The sequence below is a fragment of the Antrostomus carolinensis genome, unplaced genomic scaffold, assembly GCF_000700745.2.
Source record: "Antrostomus carolinensis isolate BGI_N321 unplaced genomic scaffold, ASM70074v2 scaffold17354, whole genome shotgun sequence".
Lineage (NCBI taxonomy): Eukaryota > Metazoa > Chordata > Aves > Caprimulgiformes > Caprimulgidae > Antrostomus > Antrostomus carolinensis.
The window spans coordinates 51,550-72,578 of record NW_010310428.1 but is presented as its reverse complement, the minus strand read 5'-3'; the positions used below and the strand labels follow the sequence as shown (position 1 = coordinate 72,578).

General features: G+C 49.0%; 1 protein-coding gene across 1 annotated transcript in view; it reads right to left on the bottom strand.

Moving 5' to 3' along the window:
- CACNA1G (calcium voltage-gated channel subunit alpha1 G) overlaps positions 1–21,029 on the bottom strand; it is a gene marked incomplete at its 3' end in the record, with an annotated part of 99,475 nt that overhangs the window by 51,198 nt on the left and 27,248 nt on the right. Inside the window, exons 10-17 of the mRNA XM_029084611.1 lie at positions 13,635–13,786; positions 12,915–13,100; positions 11,583–11,697; positions 10,701–10,856; positions 5,890–5,985; positions 2,981–3,074; positions 2,184–2,368; positions 1,587–2,033 (exon numbers count right to left, since the gene is read on the bottom strand). Coding sequence (XP_028940444.1) covers positions 1,587–2,033; positions 2,184–2,368; positions 2,981–3,074; positions 5,890–5,985; positions 10,701–10,856; positions 11,583–11,697; positions 12,915–13,100; positions 13,635–13,786 — 1,431 coding nt within the window. The remainder of the gene's footprint in view (positions 1–1,586; positions 2,034–2,183; positions 2,369–2,980; positions 3,075–5,889; positions 5,986–10,700; positions 10,857–11,582; positions 11,698–12,914; positions 13,101–13,634; positions 13,787–21,029) is intronic.

Genomic DNA, 21,029 nt, shown 5'->3' with positions numbered 1-21,029 from the left:
AGGTACTGGCTTCTGAATGCTCCATGGAAAAGAATTGAGGGACCTTTGGTCTAAACCTACATGGCCAGACCTTGGCACATAGAAGACGACGACGTTTGGTTTATACTAAAAGCAGCTGCTATAATGAAGATTAAAAATATGTGTCTTATTCAAGAGTCTGTCATCAGCACTGGCTGGGGCTGTGGGGCTGGGTGGGACATGTCCCATCACATGATGTCCAATGCAAGGGGAGCTGCTGGCTTCTGATATGGTAAGGGGAAAGGAAGGAACCTGTGGGATGTTTGGATGAGGTGAGCTGGAAAAAGCAGCAGATGTTGGAGCATGAAAAAAAAAATCCCTAGTTAGCGATAAAAAGCATGCTCTCTTGATCACTTTTAATAGTGCTTTTTCAAAAAATAATTACTGCTCCTTTTCTTCAAAATTCAATTTATTTTATGGAGGTTAAAAACCAGGTTATGACAATCAGTAAAAATCCCAGGCTGAGGATCCATGCTGGAGATGTAATGGGATAATGGCTTTTTTTAAAGGTGATTCACGGCTGAGTGACACCATTCTGCCAGCACTATCTCTTTCTCCTCCTGTTCCTTCTCTGGAGTCATCGCTGCCTTTTGCATTCCTTCACATGCTAAAAATTCCATTTACATTCAACAAATTCAGTGAAATACAGTAAAATCATGTCCACAAGCCACAGCTTTCATGTTTTCAGTACCGCCCTGGTTGCCATCATGTGGCTCTACCCAAAACTCATCCACTTCACCAACAGAAACCAAGTTACCCCCAGGGATGACACAACAGACCACTGCATTTTTAAGCCTGAGAACAAGGTAAAATGAAACAAAGAGGTAACTTGGAAGAGCAGAAAACACCCCAAAACGTCTCAGAACTGTCCTGAGGACACCCTGATGGGACAGTCCCCATGAGCATCCTGCCGCCCAGCTCAAGTCCCTCTCTGCTAGCCATGCAAAAAACCTCAGAAAACCAGTCAAATCCCTCATATTTTCTAAATGGCACTTTTCAAGAGATGCTTGTTGGCCTAATACCTCTTTGTATGGAAATTAATGCCAAGCCTTTAAATTACCACCGTCTCCACGGGACTAATGCTGCCATGGGAATGGGGGGACAAGCCCTGCCATGTTGTTGCCTGCTGATGTCAACAGAAAACAACAGTGTGCATGGGGAAGAAAGCTGAATAATGGTTGGAAAGCAGGGAGAGCTGCTACTTGGGGTTTTGGTTTGGTTTTTTTTTAAAAAAAAGGAAAAAGAAAACCAGAAAAGCATGTATTTCCAAGAGATAGCCTTTGCTCTGTAGCTTTTAGTGCAACCTGGAGAGTTCTGCCCTCATCTCTCCATCTGACACAGCACTGAAATTCTTAACACGATGCCAATCCTACTTCTGGTGGTATCTACAGCCCATACACCTTCTGGTGCTCTTCTGCGTGACTCTCAGTCTGGTCTGGTGGTGATGGTGAGACCCTAGCCATACAAGAGCCTTTGCTTCAGACTCACCTGTGCACTCCAGAGAGTGGTACAGGCATCACTTTGACAAGGAAAAAAAAACCCAAAGTAAGTGCTTGGCATTTCCTTACCATGTTGCCTTCATCATCACAGTCATCGCAGTCCTGTCGAGGGTCATCCAGGTGGAGCTGGTGCAGCAGCAGACCCGGAGAGGTCTTCCCATTGCAGTCCTGGTGCTCGGAGGTGGAGGTTCGGCTGCTGTGCATGCTGCTGGTCCGGTACAGGGAAGGCACCTGGAGTGTATCCTGGAGGTCAAAGGAGCCTTTTGTTTCCAGTGACTCCATACGATGAGGCAAAGAGCCATTGAAGCTGCCAGCCCGGCTGGAGTGCTCCTCGTCCGAGCTCTCCCCTTCCTCCGAGCTCTCCTTCCCCTCTCCAGAGAGGAGGGATCTGCGCTCGCTGCTCTGACCCCGACGCTTGAGGCTGGGGGCCCGGCCAATGCTGTTCCAGCTGGAGCGGCGGCTGTTCCAGCTGCTGCTGGCACTCCAGGGGCTGTGCGGGGAGCTGCGGGCGCTGGGCTGCGGGAAGAACAGGGAGAACATCAGCCCCATGACAACCACCCCACACCAAGCTGCTGCTGCACCAGCTGGGGCAGGTGTTTGGACAGACAGTCCCGTAAGCCCAATGGACACCCATTGAGTATCCACAGGAGGAGGTGACATGAGTACCGGGGACTTGAGCTCATGGGCAGTGGGGTCCATGGAGACGCCGCTGGCCCGGCGGGACTCATAGCCCTGCGCTGCATCTCCGAACATGGCACTCTTGGGCATGGGCATCGGCGTGGCAGCGGTGTGGATGATCAATGGTGGGGTCAGGCTCTTCTTCAGGTCCGGGTGGTCGCTCAGGGCCATCACTGGAAGACACAAGTGGGCTTTAGGTATCAAACCTCAAGGGCCACATCTACAACCTGCTCCCAGGCAGGCAAAGCAGCTGTGCAGGGACAGTTTTCCTCCAAGCATCAGGAGGATGGCAGCCAAAAGCCCTTCTGGATTGCTGAGAGCCCGTCCTTCAGCCTGGCAAGGGAGTAAGGGGATGTAAATCAGGAATGGGATCAGGTACCAGTAGGATCAGGTGCCAGTGAGAGAGGAGAGCAGATGTACATTGTCATCTGCTGCCTCTCAACCCTCCAACCAACACCCACCAGCTCCAACTCTGGGAACTTCCTGCCCAAGCCAAGCTCCCTCCATCCTCCTTCCCTGTGACTTCTCTGTGGTGCTACTGTAGAGACACCCCAAAAGCCCAGACCTTGGGCTTGGTGGGGCGATTACAGCCCAAATGCCATCGTGTCTCTGTTTGCATCCCACAATCCAACCCCATGCACTAAGTCTGCTGGCCTTGGTCAAGCATGCCATGGCTTGGACCATGCCATTCTCTCTAGAAGGTCTCTTCCCTTCAGGACATATATTTTTTCACAGCAAAGTGAGATTTCTGTGGAAGGGCCTGTCCTCCCAGGGTTGTTACTCACAGGCTGGATTCGACAAGTTTTTCTTAAGTCCTCTCTCCTCTTCCAGGCTGTGGGGGAAGAGATCCCCCTCCGAATCGGACTTGGAAGCATCACCCTAGAGCAAAACAGAAGGCTTCAGCAAGGAGGGTGAAGTACAGTGGTGCACGGACGCCCCTCTGAAAAAATGGATTCCCGTCTCCAACACCACACCTACAGATCCACTGAATTTTGCACCACGATGCAACATCACCTCTCACAAAATGATGCATGCACATATTTATACCACAGACTAATTAACCTCCTACCAGGAAGAGAGACTGCCTCTGTGTCCAAACGTGGTCCCAGAAAGGGATCAGAAAAAAACCCCTATTGCTTAATTTTTGCTGCTGGAATTGCACACTGGGCAAATCTTAGGGAAGGACAGATATCCGATGAGCAATTTTGTGACAAAAATTGACCTTACTCATCTCTCAATTTATACACTACAGATCAAAACTCCCTGTGTGTGGCTCTTTCTAGTGATGCTTCAAGGAAGCAATCCAGGATTCAAAAGGGGCACAAGGGACCTTAAATTTCCAACACAGCTAATGGGCACGTGTTAATGGACACCCCACCAGTACAGAGAGGATCCAGGTGGCAGAACCTGATAACAACTGCCGCGGGTGGCCATTCCCCTCCCAGCTCCACACACAACAGAAGCAGAAGTTTTGGTGATTTACGCCGTTTCATTTGGGGGATTTAAATTCCACTGGATCATTTTGAACGCTGGGGGTTGAGCGAGAGCTGCCTGCTTTGACTTGGGTCTGTTCTTGGGAGGAGAGAGAAGAGGTTTACCATTGCTTGCAGCGTGGCGCCCGGGCTCTCGCTTGGTCTTGCGGCACGGACCCGACTGGGGACGACCCTGCGCGCCCCACTGATTCTGTCCATTGGCACTGCAGAAAGGCGCTTAGGGTGTGGTATAGTCAGGATGCACCCGACGGGCAGTGGTGCTCGCCAGAACGATACCCATCCAAAAGAGGAGGATTCACGGCTGAAACCACTGCTCTGGCAAAGGGCACCAAGCCCCGTCACGATGTACGTGGGGAGGGAGGAGACATGGGAAGGGAGGGAGGATGCTGGGATGAAAGAAGCCAAGCAGACCCTTGCTTCAGCTGGGAGAGACCAGGAGCCCCAGAAAACCCCACCAAGGCTAAGCTTTGACCCCGGAAGCCCTGGCCAGCGCTGCAGAGGTTTGGTGCTCGGGTACCTGTTGGTTGTAAAAACCCAGAGGGGCCCCAGCCTGGGATGGGAGGAGGAGATGGCATCTGACACAAGGTCCAGTGCCCTGAGCCTCTTTGTTAGGCAAAACCCCAGAGGGATGAGCCTTAATTCTCCCATGGGGTCACTAAACAGTTAAGGATTTATTTTTTTTTCCCAGCCAGACTAGATGCTCTCAGACATATGTTTTTAAGGCAAAAGAGTGTGACGTGAAGCGTTGGCTCATAACTTCCCCTCCTGAGGATTCAGAACTCCTGTGCTATTCAGGGAAGCTCATCCTGTAGGACGCAGACTGGGAAAGTCAGGAATGCACCTTGCAAGGGGGAGCAGTAAAGTCAGGCTGGCCTGAACTTTGCTGGAGTCAAACTGGTGTCTCCGTGTGAACAGGGGCTCCAGCTGGCTCCAGGTACGCTCCCTGCAGAGGCTCCCGGCTCAGCTGCTCAGGGGGCCTGCCAGGAATTACTCATTCTCCCTAATGGCTTATGAAAAATGAATAAATAACAAGGAGAATTTTATGTGATTTGTATGCCTGGAGTGCTCTTTAACAGCCCAAAGGAAAGTTTTAGGGCACATAATGAGATATGTGCCAAGATGGAAAAGCAGAGATACACAGGGACCTCCCACCCCCCTCCCCAGCACCAAACCCCACGTCTGGAGGGCAGAAAGCATCCCCTCTGAAACACCACGTGCCAGACTCAGGACGGTGCAGGCAAGCATCTCGCAGCCAGGGCTGCCGCTCGTTACCTGTTCTTGCACTCCCAGTTTGCCTTTCTGGATAGAAAAGGGGTTATGAGAGAACAGGGAGTTAAAATCCTTTTGGGAAATGAGGGTACGTCAAGATGGACCAGATGGTACAATGGCTCAACCAGCCTGTACCGAAGGGAATTGATACATTGGGATATGATGGGAAAGGGCTTTTGTGCTGAAGGAAAAGCCAGACTTCTCAGAAAGGACAGAAAGGGAAGGGTGTGGTAAAGAGAAAGACAGGGTTTGGCAGAAGTGTAAGGTTTGGGGTGTGCTGTACTTCGGAGATCTTCAGCTTCCTCAGACCTGAATGGGACCATGTCACCTCCTGACTCATGCTGTAACGTGGCATCTTGCCGGTGATCCCAGCATCCCAGCCAGCCTTTCTGGGACACAGCACAGCTGCCACTGTCCTACCCCATCCTGCTGAGCACGGGGCTCCCCCAACATGTGTCCACAAACAGGCTTGATTCCAGGTCCCTTCGCTCCCAGGCACCCTCCTTCGCCTGCGTGATGGAGGGAGCGCTTGGCAGGAGTATCCAGCAATCAGCATCGCCGTCCGCATCCCTAGGGAGGTCCCCGGGCCGGGACCACGCTGTGGAGGGGCTGTCACAGCCCCATGGGGAGCCTTCCCTGGGACAGGCATTCAGAAGGGGTCGGCAAGAGCCAGGGCTGGAGTCACATCAGCCACCCCGAAGCACCCACCTTAATTTACTTGGCGCTCTCAGAGAAGGAAGGGACTTAAAATCAAGGCTGACTTGACAATGAGGACGACAAAAAAAGAAGGAAAAAAACCCAACAACTCCCAAAACACCCAAAGAAACCCCAAAAGAATGACAGCTACTACAATGAGAACAGCACCACGGCGTGTGACCAGGCACCACGAGAGAGACAACCACGGCGGGCGGTGGGATGTGCTGTGTACGTACCCCCGACGAGTCGACAGGCAGCTGAATACAGCTTAACTGCCCACTCGCGTCTTTGCTGCTTAACTCCCCCCGCGCGTCTTCTCGCTTGGAGATCTCCTGAAGGAGAAGCGGGGGGAGGGAGGGGGAAGGAAGGGGAAGGCGGGGTTCAATTTTCACAGTTTCAACAGTAGGACTGAGAGGGGAATCAAAAAAAACAAACCAAACAGATGAGAAGAGGAAGGGAAGGAGAAGGGAAGGGGAGAAGGGCAGCGTGCGGCCGCAACGGAGCGCTGGGCTGGGGCACCCGCTCTGCTCGGCACAGGGAGGGGGTGGAAGATCTCAGATGGAGCGAAGCCCTTCGAAGGGACCAGCCTTACCTTTAAATTAAGTGTTTCGAAAAGAGCTTGCTTCAGCTCCTAACTGATAATTGTGCTAATGAAACACCAGCTAATTATTGAAAACATGATTATTACTATTTTTTTTTTGCAGCTGCATAATGGGATCTTTATTTATTAAGCCTTCATTAAGCAGCAATGGAGGCTTTTAATGAATGTTTGATTAACACAACATCAGTCCTCTCACAGCCAGGTGACATATCTAATTTAAGAAAAGTCACCAGAACCTGCCGTGAGCTCATGTCCCTCCTCACCCTGGTTAGTGGAGACACCCATTCAAATCAGCGGGGTGCCCAAAGGCGGCAGGGGTCTGGGGGCAGGGGGGCACAGCCCCATCCTGGGGGGCTTTGCCACACGAGTGGCCCCAGCATCTCTTTGCAGCACCAGAAGTCAATCTTGCCCTACCCACTCGGAAAGTACATGTCATTTTCGACCTCATTGCGTTTCCCCTTCCTCAGGAGTGGCTCTTCCAATGCTCCTCGGCACATTTTGGTCAGTGTGGCTGTGCCTGGTCTCATCCTGCAGGGCTCTGGGAGGTCACAGACTGTGTGAGAAGGGCACAGGTTGTCCCACTGGCTTAATTTCTTCACCATAGGGCAATGGTTCTTTCTTCCAGTTGCTACATGGGATGTAAAACTCATCCCACTCTAGGCTGGGATGAAGAGTTTAAGAAAAACTGATCAGCTTTGGGATCTGGATGGGCCAACAGTGTCATGCCAGTGATGTAATGGACACTTAATTTAAAGTCTTTGGTTGTAAACATAGAGTGTCACGGAAAAACCATTGAAAGAGAAAACATAGAAACACTTTTCCTTCACAAGGAAAATCCTGAAACTGAGAGGAATGCCAAAGGTGAGGGATGCAAGAAAAACACCATCCAAAATCCCTTCTGGTGGGAGAAGGGACTGTTCCCTCTGGCTGAAGCCCACAAGTCAAAGTCCTGATTTCACCAAGGATGTTACATCCAGAGAGCAGGTAATATCCTCCTGCAGAGGAAAGGATGGAGGTGCTGGAGGAGGGTCCTGGGAAGGGAGAGGGGCACAAAGGAGGGGAAGGAACAAACTCACAAGCGAGTGTGGCCAGGGACAATGGGACATGAAACCAGGAGAATTACCAATGGAAGAATACGCTTCGGAGACAATATTATTAGCAAGTCCCTTGGGAGAAGAGCTTTATGGCTGAAAAAAAGGAGTCATTGCTTTCTTCAGAGAGAAGTCCCCAGGGCAGGGACCCAAGAGGTCAGGCAGCAATTTCAAATTAGCAGCTCGATCAAATGGAGTCCCCTTGCTCACCTTCCCCGCGCCAACGCCAGGCTCGAGTTAAATCAGAGAACGTGCGGTCAAAAATAACCACGTTGCATAAAGCCCTGCGTGCACCTCTTGGAAGAGAGAGGCAGGTTACCAAATAAAAAAGGAAAAAAGAAAAAAAAAAGAAAAAGAAACTCAACCCTGCAAAATATATTGCTCCGTATTTAAAGTTTGGAACAGGTCCTTTTTGTTTCTCAACTGCTTATATACATGTGCTGCCTAGCAACTGGGGCTGCAAAGCCATGCACTAAAATTAACGAGGTGCTTGCAGATTGAGGAAAGGCACTCAAGGACCAGGGAGATAAAGGCAGCAGCCCCGGGATTGTGTTTCAGCCCAGAAACCTGAAGGAGAATGGGGAAAAAAAAAAAACCCAACCAAACAACAAGAAAGCAAACCAAGTCAGGGTCAAGTGCAATCACAGGAGGGAGACGCTGGGGTTTGTTACAGTGAGAGATGATCTCTCTATTAATTCTGCTTAGGAGAAGATTCTTTGTGCGCCAGCTAGCAAAAACCAGAACGAGATCTGTTTGCAAAGCTACACACCAGCAAAGCTGAATAAACATAAACCAGCAAGGCCAGACCTGGCTCCTGACCTTCAGCAAACATTCACTCCCCGACTGCGGCGGGAAACTTGGGTTGAGCCGAGGGATCTCTTGATCCCATTGCAATTTACTGGAAAACTCCGAATAACAAGGATGTGGAAAGATGATTATTATGAAAATGCCATCATCAAAGCCTGAGATATAAAATAGTGCTGTAATCAGAGTCACAAATTATCGAAATCTGGTGCGAGTTCACTGAGGTTGCCGTGCTTGGGCAGAATGAGCCAGGGAGGGTTTGATCTTTGGAGGCTGCGCTGGGTCCTGGTCCCTGCGCTCCCCTCTCAATACCAGCGCGAGCATCACCAGCTCCAGACTATATCAGTGCTCTCCTGAATCACAAGTTACTCCTTTATGTATGCTGTTAAGTTTGGGGGGTTTCTTTGTTGTTTGGGTTTGTTTGTTTGTTTTTAACTCTGCAGTTAAAGCACATTTTCAGCTTACATGGAAATCCTGGAGCTGCCCCAGCAGAGGAGAACCATTGAATCATTCAGGATGGGAAAGACCTTGAAAAAAACCCAAACCAACTCAAGTTGTTCTTCAAGTCCAACCATAAACCTAACGCTTCCAAGTCTACCCCTAAACCATGGCCCTAAGTGCCACAAAGGAGCAGGGGCAGGTGATGGGGCAGCTGCCCAAAAGCAAATTAGAGGGGATGCTGCAGGCGGTTCCCCTGACTCCAGGGAAGACAAACCCTCAAGGACACAGTTATTGGAATAAAATCACAGCGCATTAAGCCAGGGCATGAATTCACAGGGTGTTAGGCCACAGTACCAGCTGGCTGCAAAGCGAGCGCGGGATTAATTGCTGCCCAGGGAACGAGGCAGCCGGGCAGCCGGGAGCAGGAGCATGCCGGCAGGCGAGCACGGGGATGCTCTAGCATGAAACACCAGGCTGAGCCAAGGAGCAGAGGTGTCAGCCTCCCTCGAGGAGCAGGGGTCAGAACAGGGGAGCAGAGGTGTCAGCCTCCCTCGAGGAGCAGGGGTCGGAACAGGGGAGCAGAGGTGTCAGCCTCCCTCAAGGAGCAGGGGTTGGGACAGGGGAGCAGAGGTGTCAGCCTCCCTCGAGGAGCAGGGGTCGGAACAGGGGAGCAGAGGTGTCAGCCTCCCTCGAGGAGCAGGGGTCGGAACAGGGGAGCAGAGGTGTCAGCCTCCCTCGAGGAGCAGGGGTCAGAACAGGGGAGCAGAGGTGTCAGCCTCCCTCAAGGAGCAGGGGTTGGAACAGGGGCTGCTGCATTTAAAAGCTGCGGCCTTCTCTCTAAGGAGCGGGGGCAGCAGGTGATCTCCCTCTCCGGCGACCTTCAGAGAATCAATGTGCTTGGCTGAACAGACAAAAGGTGGGTTTTGAAGCTGTCATCACAAGCAGACAAGGAGCTTTTTACCTCTTCTCACTTGGGCAAGGGAACATTGTGCTATTTGGGAGAACCTGGCAGTGACCTTCCCTTCGGCTGAATGGTGGGGTGGGGGGTTACAGACAGAAACAGCTACAACAATAACAATTAAGAAGAAAAAGCGCCGACACAGAGAGACACGATACAAAAATAAAAAATATTTCTTCTTGCTATCTCCTGGTACGACTCCATTAATTCAACTCTAAATTGTGCTCTGAAAATAATAATAATAATAAACTGTGCATAGCTATTCATAGCATAGGACATTGTGATACACAAGCAGCAAATCTTAAATAACATAAAGGCACCCTGGAACACTTATAAAAAATCAGAGATAGTTTGTAAAAGCACAGCCTATACAAACAGATCCCAGTGAGCAGTTCTAGGTTATATTTACTTCGCTGACCTCCTGGGCAGGCTGTAAAGGTCCCCTCCCCTTACTGATGTTCTTGGACAGTTGGACCATTTTTGCAGAGAGTGGGTGGGCACCTCAGATCCCCCACTCTGGGGACCAGGTGACATGCTTGCTCGCTCCCAGTTGGACAGGCAGTAGAATGAAAAAAAAGGTTGAGTTCAAACCTAAATGTCCCCCTGCCCTTCCATGAAAGATCTCCAGTAACCTGGGATGTAACATGGAAGTTCCCAGCAGAGACCAGAAATGATGTACTTTAAGATGTGCAGAGCATCATGGGGCTGGAAACAGGAAGAGCTCCATGTATGCATACCATCAAAAAAGATAATCGTGTCACTAATCTCTTACCAGCCTGCTTAAGTTTTCAGAAAAGGCTTTTAATCTGGCTGACAAACACGGTGAGAACTGTTTCAAAGACACTGTCACAGCAGCAATTGCATCCGCAGTGCCTGACTCACTGCTGAATTCCCACTCCTGCATTCATGCTAACAACGCTTTTCATCTAAGCCCTTCCTTTAGAGAGCTTGCTGTATTAAATTGTGCTGTGGCTAAGAAAGAGAAAAAAGGAGAAAAAAAACCAACAAAAAAGACCACCTAAAATTTTCCTCCACTTTTTTTCATGTATCACTCTTGTAAACGTATTGCTGTCCATCTCAGAAATCAAATTCCAGGATCTGGAGGTCCTGGAACTTTAGAAGAAAGCAAAGGCATGAGCATGAGGACATTACCTCTGTCTGGAAACCCTCTACCAGGATGGCCACCAGCAGGTTAAAGAGAACATAATTCCCAAACGTCATGAGAGCGATGAAGTAGAGAGCAGCCCAGGAGGAGGTTGACGCCATGCCGTTGTAAAGAACCTTGTTCCAATCTTCCTGGGTCAAAATCTGCAGAGGAAAGGTGACAGGAAAATGGAGACACCAGAGGATTATGTGCAGTTTTCCCCAAGCCTGGCTGGGTATCTGTGCTCTGGATGGGCCAGACAAGCACCAAGTTTTTGGGGTATCCACTGTGTATACATAAACACAGGAGGACAACTCTGGTCCAAGCCACCTTCTGAGCCAGAGAAGAGACGGGGCCAAAGCAACCGTGACTCCCAGTAAGGACCCTGCCCAAACTCCCCTCGACTCCCACCCGCACCAAGGGACACGTTCAGCCGTAAGGGAGTGTGACATCGCCTGGGTTGGACCTTCCCTTCGGTCGGCAAGAGCAGCTAAAAGTCCTTCATAAATCCTGCAGTTACAGTGCTCAGAGCTGCTAGAACAAAAATCTACACATAGCAATTATGGACTTCAACCAGACTCTGATCTTTGTTGAAATATGCCACCGCAAATGGTCCCAATCTCATCCTCTCCATCTTCACCTTCTGTGCTCACTTTCACCCACCCAGCCCATACCCTGCAAATGCAAGAGCCTCTTGCCTCGGCAGCCCCTTCTCATCAGCTTTCTCCTTTATTCTTGAAAATGGTCTGAAACCTCCTGTGTTCCCTCACATGTAGTTTTGGGTCCTCTCCCTTCCATGGCAAGGAGCTTCACTAAGCTTTGTCAGATGCTTTGGAAAACAACCCCAGCCCCTAAAACTCACATGAGTTTTGGCATTTTCTATTTTGTACCTGGAAAACCGTGACGATGGCCCAGAGCAAAGAGTCAAAGTTCTTCCTGTCAGGGAGCGTGTCACCGTCTCGCTCTGAAGCAAACTTACAGCCGAAGAGGTGCATCCCCAGGATGCTGCATGGGAGGGAAAGCATGGAGTCAACAGGAGACAACATTGGTCTCCTATTAAAAACTAACAATCATACATCAGAGCTGACTGTGTCTCCTGATTTCATCTGGGCAATTCTTTTTTGTTTGGTTGGTTGTTGTTTTTTTTTTTAAAAAAAGATGAATCATTCTTTCACTGAAAAGCACATCTCAAGATCATGCAAACCAGTTGTGAATTTGGGTCAAATCTGTCAAGGAGTTTCAATCAAAAAGTATGCCTGCTCCTTCTTTTTCTTCTGCTTTGTTTTTTGCTTTGTTGTTTTGTTTGGGGTTTGGTTTTTTTTAAGTCAAAGCATTTTGTTTCAACATTTTCTAAACAAAATGTTTTGACTTTCTGTTTTGCAATGACACATTTTTAGTAAAATATGCTTAAATTGAATTAGGAAGACAGAAAGAGTTTCTGTGAAATGCCCGAATAAGACATATCAGGGGACCCAAAACAGCTTTTTTCAGTTTTGACAGGAAAACAGAACACCTTTCATTTGAGACTGATACTAAAAGAATAATTTGTTTTCCCCTGCTCCTCGCCAGTAACCTGAATAATCACATTATTTACAGCTCTACTGAACACCACAGCTGCAAATGGTGGCTTTGGAGTGAAACATCTCACTGGGAGAGGGACGTTATTCCATGGAAGAGACTGTCTTTCTTCAGCCCTCCCAGTGCCTGGATTGCTGGAACGCCAGAATTGGCTGTTAAAAGGAAACAGGCTCTTCTCAAAATCTAGACCAAAATCTAAAAATTCGGGGCTACACCAAGTGTATTTCTAATGTTTCCACTGCAGAATTTCATTTCTCAGAAGAAGAGGCCATGCAAGAGCACAAGCCCCACCATGGCTGACTTTATTTTAGGAACACTGCCTTCTCCTTGGCAATATTTTTAGCACCAGGCTTTCTGCTAGTCGGGAAGTAATGGGACCGCTGTCTTGGGGCGATGTCAAGGAATCATCCAGCTGAAAGATTTTCCTTGTAAATCATTTTGCAAAGGCAGATGTCTTGTTCGGCCAGAGTTAACAGAGTTTAGTCAGGGCAGCAAGCCATCGCCAGTGCTGGACAGTGATGCTGTTTCTGGGACTGTTCAGCTCAGCCATGCCCTGGTACGGACTCACATCTCCCCTCCTCGCCATGGGATCCCACCTTGAAAACCCAAAGCGACCTCAGGACTGGGAATCAGAAAACGCTCACCTAAAGATGAAGATGAAGAGCATCAGCAACATACAGAATGTGGCCACGTTGTCCATGGTCTTCATGAGGACTACGAGCTGGCGCTGGAGGGCTGGCATGAAGCGGACCAGCTTCAAAACACGCATGAGCCGAAAGGTCCGTAGGACCGAGAGCCCCCCGCCTTGCTGGCCCACTATCTCCCACACGCTGAAGGAGAAACAAAGGTCATTGCTGGATGAGAAGATAAAGCCTAATTCAAAGGCACGATGGACAGGAAGCAAAGAGAGGGTAAAACTGAGAGAGGAGAGGGATGGGAAGTGAGCAGAGAGGCACTGCCAATGCCCCTGGTGAGCTGGACTCCATCCAGGCTTGCAAAGAGCAGAGCCCCAGTAGAGCGTCAAAAACACGCCTGCAAATCAGTGCCTGCAGCTGCAGGGGCAATTACAGCCTCTGCACATGCCAAAAAACCAGACAGCTCTTAATCAGGCGCTGCTTGTACCATTTGGATCCCCGACTTTCCCAGGACATTGGGACTGATAGCTTTCTGCTTGAGCCTCTCTCGAAAATGACCATAAAATAACCCCAAGGCATGTATTAGCAATCATGTCTAAGTGCATTAATTTACAGCAGAGAAGTATAAAGTGTCATAGGAAGCCATTTATGCCCACTCTCCATTACTTTCTGTTTAATTAAACAGCCAAACGAGGGGAAACACACATAAAGAAAGCTCTAGGTTTGTACCTAATCACCACGATGATCCCATCAAAGATGTTGTATGGATTCTTAATGTAGCCAAAAGGACCATAAACAAGGACTTTCAACAGCATCTCCAGGGCAAAGAGGCTCGTGAAGACTATGTTGCTGATCTCCAGGGCATTGGTAAGCTCTTCTGGCTGGGGAAAGAAGAGGAGGAAAGGGACATGGTAAGCAGCACAGCTCCATTTGTTAGGCATATCCAAAATTACACCTGGAAATACAAGCCCCAACACTGCAAGCGTAGGAATACCAACGCTAACGGTGTAGCGAGAAAATGGTAATAGCTCACTCAAAGCCCAGGAGAGAGAAGAAAACTACTATCAGAGTATTTAAGGTTTATACACCCATTGTAAATTGAGCAGGTAAATCCAGATATGGACTTCACGTTAATCGTGGCTTTAGTACCACCTCAGGAGGTTTATGGAAATGTAGCAGGTATCGAGCCTTAACGCTTGCACGTCCTCCAAACCCATTCTCCTTATGTAGAAAGGAAAGTTGGACTGTTTTCTCACATAAGTATCCTTTTAGGGTCTGTCTTTTCATTGAGTATCGCATCAAAAGATTAAGGAATGATTTTCAAATGCAGAGATTTGAGGTGCTATAACTGCAACAGCTCAAAAAACCTCATTATCAGGAAGCCCCAAATACTGTGACTGAGGAAGGGCCCGATCCTGGAAATTCAGACTGTCAATCTAAAAACAGGGGTACAAAAATACCTAACAAACAGACTTCCTGTAATCTTAGACCTAAATTAATACCTTTCATGTTTTTCTAGCCTATTTCACAGAGGGTTCCCAACAATGCCTGCAGACGCCCAGCGCTGCGCTTTCCCCGGCGGGTGGGCGGCCATTATTGGAAAACATATGGCAGAAGACAAAAACCGGTGGTGTAGTCTGTTTAGGATCAGTCAGTGGCAAAGACAGGAGCAGAATCTGCAGCACCAGATCCCTTCTCCCCATTTAACCCCAACACAGAGCTGCAACTGCATGTTTCTACTTAAAGGCTTCATTAAAATCAAGAGACAGCATCGTGCTTGGCAGATGGCCGTAGGACCATGTCGGCAATGCTGAGGTGCCCCATGGGGCCGTGGGCTGGCACAGATCACAAAACACCTTACACTGGGTGCTGGATTCCTCTTAGGGGTAGTTTAGTACTTCACTCACTCAGATACTTTTCTAAATCCCCCTGTGTAACCACCGTGGCTTTAGATGCCTGAGCACCACAGCGGGTTACGGCCAGACTGTAGAATCAGAGAATCATTTTGGTTGGAAAAGACCTTTAAGATCATTGAGACCAACTATAAGTCTAACAATGTCGTGTCCACCACTAAACCATGTGCACCACTAAACCATGTCCCTAAGCACCACATCTACTCATCTTTTGAACACCTCTAGGGATAGGGACTCAACCACTTCCCTGGGCAGCCTGTTCCAATGCTTCACAACCCTTTCAGTGAAGAAATTTTTCCTAATATCCAACCTAAACCTCCCCTGGTGCAACTTGAGGTTGTTTCCTGTTGTCCTATCAAATGTGCTGGGTCAACACTTGATCAGTTGTCTTTTAGAGGCCCAAGAAATTACAGCGACCAAAAGCTTCACAGATATATGCTGGCAAATAAACAGAAAATTCCATGTGAACATTCAGCTCTTCCTTTCTCAGGGCTGAAGTCTCCAGGTACAGCTGGCCAAGCCCTTGCAGCTCAAGTTCCTCCAACCCAGTGCAATGGTAGATGGGGGTCCAAATTGGTCTGATATTATCTCAGTGTGGCAGTGTCATCCCTGGGGACTCACACCAATACCGGTGGGAGCCTGTGATGTCACAGGATAGCAAAGGGGGGAAACAGCAGCCCTGAAAAGAAAAAGTAATAAAAAAGAAAAAAAAAAAAGGGGTGTTGAACACTTCCTATGCTTCAAACCTCCTCTCTGAGGAACAGGTCCCTTGGCTTAGAGTTTGCCAAACACACCAGACATACAGCCCAAATCACCTCCTCGTTGATCTAGAGTTAAAATACAAACGCTCCAGCTCCCGATATTAAACGCAGCCCTGATTTAAACTCCTGTACCTATGGGAACACTCAGACACAAAGTAATAAATAGGCCGAGAACTTATATGTCAAGCTGCACCTCAGGACAATTTCAAACAGCTGAGAGTCTACATTAGTTGCAAAAAAAATGCCAACTCATTCATGAGTGCCCCAGTGCCGAGGCAGGCTGTGCTCTTATCATTACCGCAGCGATACTGCTGGAAAGTACACGTGTTCCTGGAAGCTTTCCTTCTCATCCATCAGCACTGCTAACCTGGGCCCTGAAGGCTGATTTCCACCCTCTGTTCCCCCTCTGTGACCACGCTGCCAAATCTAACCGGCCCTGCAGACACAATCCAGTTAAATACCTCGATGCATGAGCAGCATCCAACATCTCCCACAGCCGCGGCATCCCCTCCCCATGGGGGCTGACATGGAAAACCCACCCAGCCCCGGCTGGGATGTCCTGCAAACAGCCTGGATTAATGAAACCTCACACTTTGTGAGCACCTTCTGGTTGGAGATGTTATTGGCATGTATAAATCCGGACGGGAGGCACTGGCAGGGCACAGCTGGGTGATGCGGGGAGTGATGGGGGGAGCAGCACTTTATGCTGTAATGTTCCTAGCACCCACTGGAAGGGCTGTGGCCACCCCCCCAGCCCATGAAACATCCCTCCCAGCACACCCAACTCATCAGAGCCTCAAATACCCCTGGCACGGGAGGGCTATGGGTCAGCCCATGCAGCTTGGTGATGCTCAGCACCCACAGCAGCATCAGATCCATCCATCTCCCTCTGCTTCACCCCAAAAAAGCTGCCTGGCCCTCCACTCCTCCTCCACACATTTTCCTACTTCCCTTGTAGGAAACAGTTTTTAATATCTGAGATGCTGGGTGCCCATAATGAAAACAAAGAATGGGATCTGAAAAAGAGGTGAGAGGTCATATCCAAAAACCTAAAATTAACGGCCAAAATGAGTTGAAAAAAGAAGGGAAAACTTCCCTTTCAGCTGGGCAGAAGGGGAGGGTCTCCAGGGCAGCCTGGAGTTCTGCAAGGTGAGCATCCACTGGAATAACACCACATCCAGACCGGGCTGAAATCAAGGAGTTATTTTGCTTTGGGAAACAACACATCCCTAAAGAGTTGAGATAGGGAAATGCGAATTACTCGGAGGATTTTTGCAGCCGGCTGTGGAGTGCCCTTGCTCCTGCTCAGGGGGTCTCCGGGGCAGCTCGTGAGCCCCCTGTGACAGCTCCGCAGCCCTTTCCAGGGACACATCGCTCAGCCAGTCCATGGGGCACCCACCCAGACCCCGGCCACGAGCACCAACAGGAATTAGTTCTAAAAATAGCAGCAGGCTGAGATCGTGATCCTGCCCAAGGGGATGACAGCCAGGCAGCGGGGATTCAAACACTTCTGAGAACACCAGCGATGGGATTTCCATGCAGCTGGAGATGCGCATGGATAATGGGACTGTTTATGAGATGCTTCTGCGCTAGAGAAATCACAAACATGTCTGAGACATCTTTCATTAGACATCATTACAATACAGCAGGAAAGTGGCTTTTCTCTCCCGTGGGAATTGAAATTGTCATCTCATTCCAAACAGGAATGCAGAGTTTCAGAACTGGCAAACTGAAACACTTAGTGCCCAAAATTCTGAAAGCTCTCCCCTCCTTTTCAGTCCCTATCCCCTTATCCATTTGCTCTGTACTGTAAATCAACTGAAATTAAAAAATAAGTCAGCTTGAAGAAGAATATGGAACTTTTTGTTCCCCAACTATCCAAATGGACATTTCAAATATCTCAGACAATGTATTTCAATAAATCTTTTTTTTTTTTTTTTTGAAGCCGCTTCACTGAAACTGCTCCCCTCCCACAAACAGCTTCAAGCTTGATAAACTGCCATTTTCTGACAATAACTGTCTAATCAAAACAATATTGACCAGCTCTAGACCTAAGGTACCTGGAAGAGTCACTGACTCCCAGCATGCAACCAGCTCCACAGGTCCTCACCGGGCATGGAAGAAAAGAGCTGGTAACATCAAGCAGCTTTCCCCTCCAAGGGCCACAACACAGCAGCCAGGGGAGGTAACACCCTTCCTTTGACTGAATGATATATTTGGAAAACAAACCCCTCCAGGACCCACCCTGGAAAGGGCATTTTGTGGGGAAGCAGAGCTTGAGGTGCAGCTCCTAGGGTTTCTTTACAGCACAAACCCTCCTGCCCACCACCCCGATTACAACACATCTGCCATAGCCTCAGCTTCTCCATTAGAAGAAGACTCTGCTAATTTTCTCATCAGTAGCAGCACTGACTAATTAAAAGGAAAGCATCCTATGATTAAACGAGCAACACCCAGAAAGAGCAAGATACAAGTGAGATTCAGCTGTGGCACGAAACACCAGCTCTTCTGATGAGTCTTCAGCAAATACTGAATTTTGTTTCCAGGACACCTCGCCTTGCTGGACACACAGACATGATGTCCTGGATAAATCATTCCCTGTTAGCTCTCTGTTTGTGTGGTGTCCGTTTGTTGATGTACCAAACGGCACATTGACAAGCTCTGGCAGCACAGAAAATAGGAGCAGACAGAACAGCATCTCTCATAAACACCACAGGGCGAGTGAAGGTGGCGGGGAGGAGATGAGCCATGGGTGCCCACCCAGCCTGGCAGGAGGAGGAGAAGGTGCTCTCTGCATCAGGCACCAAGCAGGGCACTGCCATGGGGGACAGGAGGAGGCAAGGGAAGATGTCCCCAGGTATTAAATGCTGTCTCAAGGGGTATCTCTGAGCTGGACCAGCAACTTGCCCTTTTTCAGCATTCAGAGATAGGCTGTAATATATTTCTTTTTTTTTTCCCCCTCTCTTTTTTTAAACCAAGTAGAAGCTCACGAGCAAGGTTTCCAATGGCAGAAGGGACGTGCTCCATTTCCACCTGAGCACAAGACAGTGGCACACAACTCTCCTTCTTGTGCACGGGGCTCTGAGGTGCCTGCTGAGCACAAGAGGCTGCAGGCAACAAGGTGGGAAAGCTCTCAGAGGGCTGAGGACAGGGGCTGGGGCCATTAAAAGCAGAAGCCATGGGGACTGTGTTCCCCAATTCCTGAAAGACAAGCCCTGTTGCATGATGAAGTGCAACCAAGTGCCCTGACGGTGCAGAGAGCTCACAAGGCTTCTACTCCTGCCTTCCTCCATGACCCATAAAAGATAAATGATTGTAGCGTGGCACAAGCTCTTCATCATCATCATCAGACCTGCACCCCGTGCTGTGGGCATGTCTGGTTTGGATCCATCCACTCCATTTCCCCCTGGCCCAGGCAGCAAGCTCCAAGCCTGGTCTTGGCCAGCCCCTGCCCCTGGGGATGTCAGCACAAAAGAGCAGAAGCACCCCAGGGTCTTTCCTCTCTATCTTGCTAACAATAAAATAAAATAGAAAAAACACTCCGTCCGCCACAGCACAGAGGGAGGGATGGGATGACCGGCCAAGAGGCAGATCCCTCCTGATCCTGAGGGCTCTGCTTCTGCAAGCAGATCCAGAAGACCATGAAAACTTCTACCCCATTCAAACAGCTACAGAATAAAACCTTTCTGAAATCATTACCATGGCAACTAAGGAAAAATAACAGAAAGAAAATACCAACCTCAGCTATTTCACAGGAAACACCAACAACATTTTACTGACTCATCACTTGCAGATTTTTAATATATATACATAAGAAAAAAATCAAACAGGTCACACAAAGATGCAATTTTCAACCTGACACCACTCCTTAAAATCCTCTCCACCCCCTGCGTGGGTGCAGATATGCACCACACCGGGTCTGCCTCAAAACAGGAGCCAGACCACGAGTCCTGGGGCAAAACTCAAAAAACTCTGATGAACAGAAGCAGCTATTAATTAACACCATGAGGTGCCCTTTTTTTGCCCCCTCCCACACCCGATTCCCCATCAATTATAGCTCATGGCCATGTCCTCAGTCAACCAACGAGCCTTCTCCATGCCCTACCCTCATTGCACCCATATTATTTCCCCTGCCTTGGTGTGCTCACTGAGCCACAGCCACCCGAAAAACCACTTCGGTTCCCTTCAATAAATACAACTCCTCTTAGCTCCAGAGCCGCTTGCTAATTTATAAACAAAAACTCAATCCACACATATTTTCAGTGATGACATTCATTGTCTCTGGGGCTCCTTAAAAGGCATCAGGCTTTAGCTATCGCCCTGGCCCCGGCAGCATGAACCTGAGCTGTGCTTAATCAGAGCCCAACAGATCAATAGGTTTTCTCTACTCGTGCTTTGCCAAATTGGTTAAAGAACGTCCTCCCTCTGGAAAACGGTTCAGAAAATAGCAGGATTGCAGCGGGTTTTGCTCTGCTTCTCCTGGGGTGGGAGACACAGAAAGGGCAGCGTACTCGCTGCTCGGTGGGCTGGAGGAGGACTGCTGGGAAGTTCAGGATTTATAGGCATTTATTAAAAGGAAATTACTTTGACAGACAAGTGAACAAGTCCAGTTTCAGCCCATCACCGCATGGGAAAGGAGGATTTTGTCAGGGGCTGAATGGAGGCTGAGTATTTCATGCCACGGCAAGTAATGCTGTAAGAAAGGGAGGAAAGCAGCTTTCGTTTCAGAAAAGTCAGAGCTGTCTGCACAGGAGGGACTCCCCTTCCACCACTGATCTCCTCACCTTCCAACCTTTCCCCTGTTCCAATTAACAAATGTCCCTTCCCACCTCACACCTGCAGGAGGAAGGAGACGAGTCCCATGGACACGGGGATCTTCTTCTCTACCACACACTCGTTGAGCAAGCATGGCCAAAACAATAAATCTCCAGCCTCAACTGCCTGTTCAGGGCCATGTCCCCATGGACCTCTGTCTCCTGTTCACCCCAAGCCTGGGGTGCAAATGAAGGGACGAGGCCCCAGCGCAATGGAGAACCTCATCAACCAACCTGTGAACTATCCCTGCCCAGGACCATAAACAAGACCTGCAGACCACGCTCTCCTCCTCCAAGCCCTGGGGCTGTGCTGTCTTTGCTGCTCTCAGGAGGCACAGCAGGCATTCTCACCTGAACTCCTTATCTCTCTCAGTTTGAGATTTCTGGATATTATCCTAGAAAACGCAAGAAAAACATGAACTGGCTCATCCCTCTGCCCCGGTTTCAAAGGAGCTTAAGCTGAACAAAAGCTGCATTTCCACTTGGTCACACCTTGTAAGTACTTGAGATTTAAAACCCTCTATTTCTAGTTAATCTAAACCAAGTTTGAAACTTATCTCCCCATTAGTACTTGAGAAGGTACCAGGGGAGGGAGGAAATAAAAAAAAGAGAAAGAAAAAGGCTGTCTCTGTACAG